The sequence below is a fragment of the Salvia splendens genome, chromosome 5, assembly GCF_004379255.2.
Source record: "Salvia splendens isolate huo1 chromosome 5, SspV2, whole genome shotgun sequence".
Classification (NCBI taxonomy): Eukaryota; Viridiplantae; Streptophyta; class Magnoliopsida; order Lamiales; family Lamiaceae; genus Salvia; species Salvia splendens.
Genome location: NC_056036.1, coordinates 25,763,187 through 25,764,720, shown reverse-complemented (window position 1 = coordinate 25,764,720; position 1,534 = coordinate 25,763,187). Strand labels below are relative to the sequence as shown.

Genomic DNA, 1,534 nt, shown 5'->3' with positions numbered 1-1,534 from the left:
AAACAAGGGAGTATTATGCGGTCCGGTCCCAAATGGTCCGGACCTCACCCTACACTCCTTTCAAAGCACACTTCAGCCAAAACAATAGAAAATAATACAACCTAGGACGATTACGCCACACCAAAAGGAGAGATCGAATCATTTCCTTCTCTGGTCCCATGACTACTTGCGATTGTCATCTCTCACCTTCATGTTGGGAATTCCCAACTCGTCCATCCGGACAATGGCTTTAAGCATTCTTGGAGCATTGTGAGTGGTCATACAAATTAGGGACTCTTGTTCGAGGCCCATCTTAGCGAGCAAAGCAGCCGCTTTGTTGCCCTCCGGGTGGATGAATGTGGCACGGACTGTGTGGTGCCTCTTGAACGTGAATAGGCATGCCATGGCTCGGTGAACATGCGCCGGATAGCTTGTTCCACGTCCAACTTAATCCAAATGGGTTGGTTAAACTCCTTGGCTATCTCCAGTCCATGGTGGAAGCCCATGAGTTCAGCCTCCAAAGCCGAGTGTGCGTCGAGGGGGGTAGTGAAAGCAGCAAGCATTTTCCCGGAATAGTCACGCACAATGCCCCCCTCCCGATTTATCCTGTGTTACCATGTATGCCCCATCTGTGTTGACTTTTATCCACGTCCCCTCCGGGGGGTGCCACTTAACCGGCATAACTAGAGGTCTCGGGCCCCTTGTGATGGCCTGGTACGGTATGCTCATTCCCAATTTCACCCTGTGCCAATGCTTCGGCTTGATGCTCCCATTGGCCATGTTGTTATGGATGAACATTAGAACTTGCCACACCACGTTGTACGATTTGAATTGGCCTTGCTCATGCCAGCTTCGGTTTCGCTCCGCCCAAAGGAACCACAAGATGAGATACGGCATAACTCGGCAGAGGTGTTTCCTACCTTCTTGTTGGATCCTTAGCAACCACACCTCTAGTCTATCCGAGATAGTGTCATTTATTCGAAGAGAAGGGGCCGGGCCCCCAAACCACCCATCAAACTCTCTCCACACGCTAATTGCTCCCTGACCCTGAATGATCAGATGTTGGAGGAATTCGATATTAGGGCTCCTGGGGCAGCATTGGCATTTTGATGCCAACTCAATTTTGCTCCACTGAAGCTTGGTATCAACCGGAATGAGGTTCGACACGAGTCGCCAGTTAAAGATTGCCATAGAGTTAGTGAGGCTGGCGCTCCAAATATCTTCGAGCCCCTGTATCCTTGGCCTATGTGTGCGTATGGTGTCCCATCTTGTTGTTAGCTAAAATTCTCTGAGTCTGGAGAGAGTCCACCTCGGTATGTCCGGTTCCCCAGCCATGATCGGGGTATCAAGGATTTGAGATATTACCCATTGCGGAAGTCCGGCCTGTTCGTGGAGCTGCTGGAGTTTAGCCTCATTCCAAGCGCCTTCCGTGATGAAGTCCGCGACCAAAAAAGTATGGGCACCCCTATCGTCAAGACTGAGTTCCCTAAGAGCATCCACAATGGCGCCTAGCGCACCGCCTAGCCGAGCGCCGGAGCTAGGCGGTCGCTAGGCG

General features: G+C 51.4%; 1 protein-coding gene across 1 annotated transcript; it reads right to left on the bottom strand.

Annotated features, from left to right (window-relative positions):
• Nucleotides 1-555: 555 nt before the first annotated feature.
• LOC121804026 lies at nucleotides 556-1,170 on the bottom strand. The gene has a single exon (XM_042203578.1). The coding sequence runs from the start codon at nucleotides 1,168-1,170 to the stop codon at nucleotides 556-558; it is 615 nt and encodes a 204-aa protein (XP_042059512.1).
• Between the last annotated feature and the right edge of the window lie 364 nt (nucleotides 1,171-1,534).

Coding starts and splice junctions, on each gene's coding strand:
- LOC121804026 (XM_042203578.1), bottom strand. CDS start 1,170: ATGGCAATCTTTAACTGGCGACTCGTGTCGAACCTCATTCCGGTTGAT.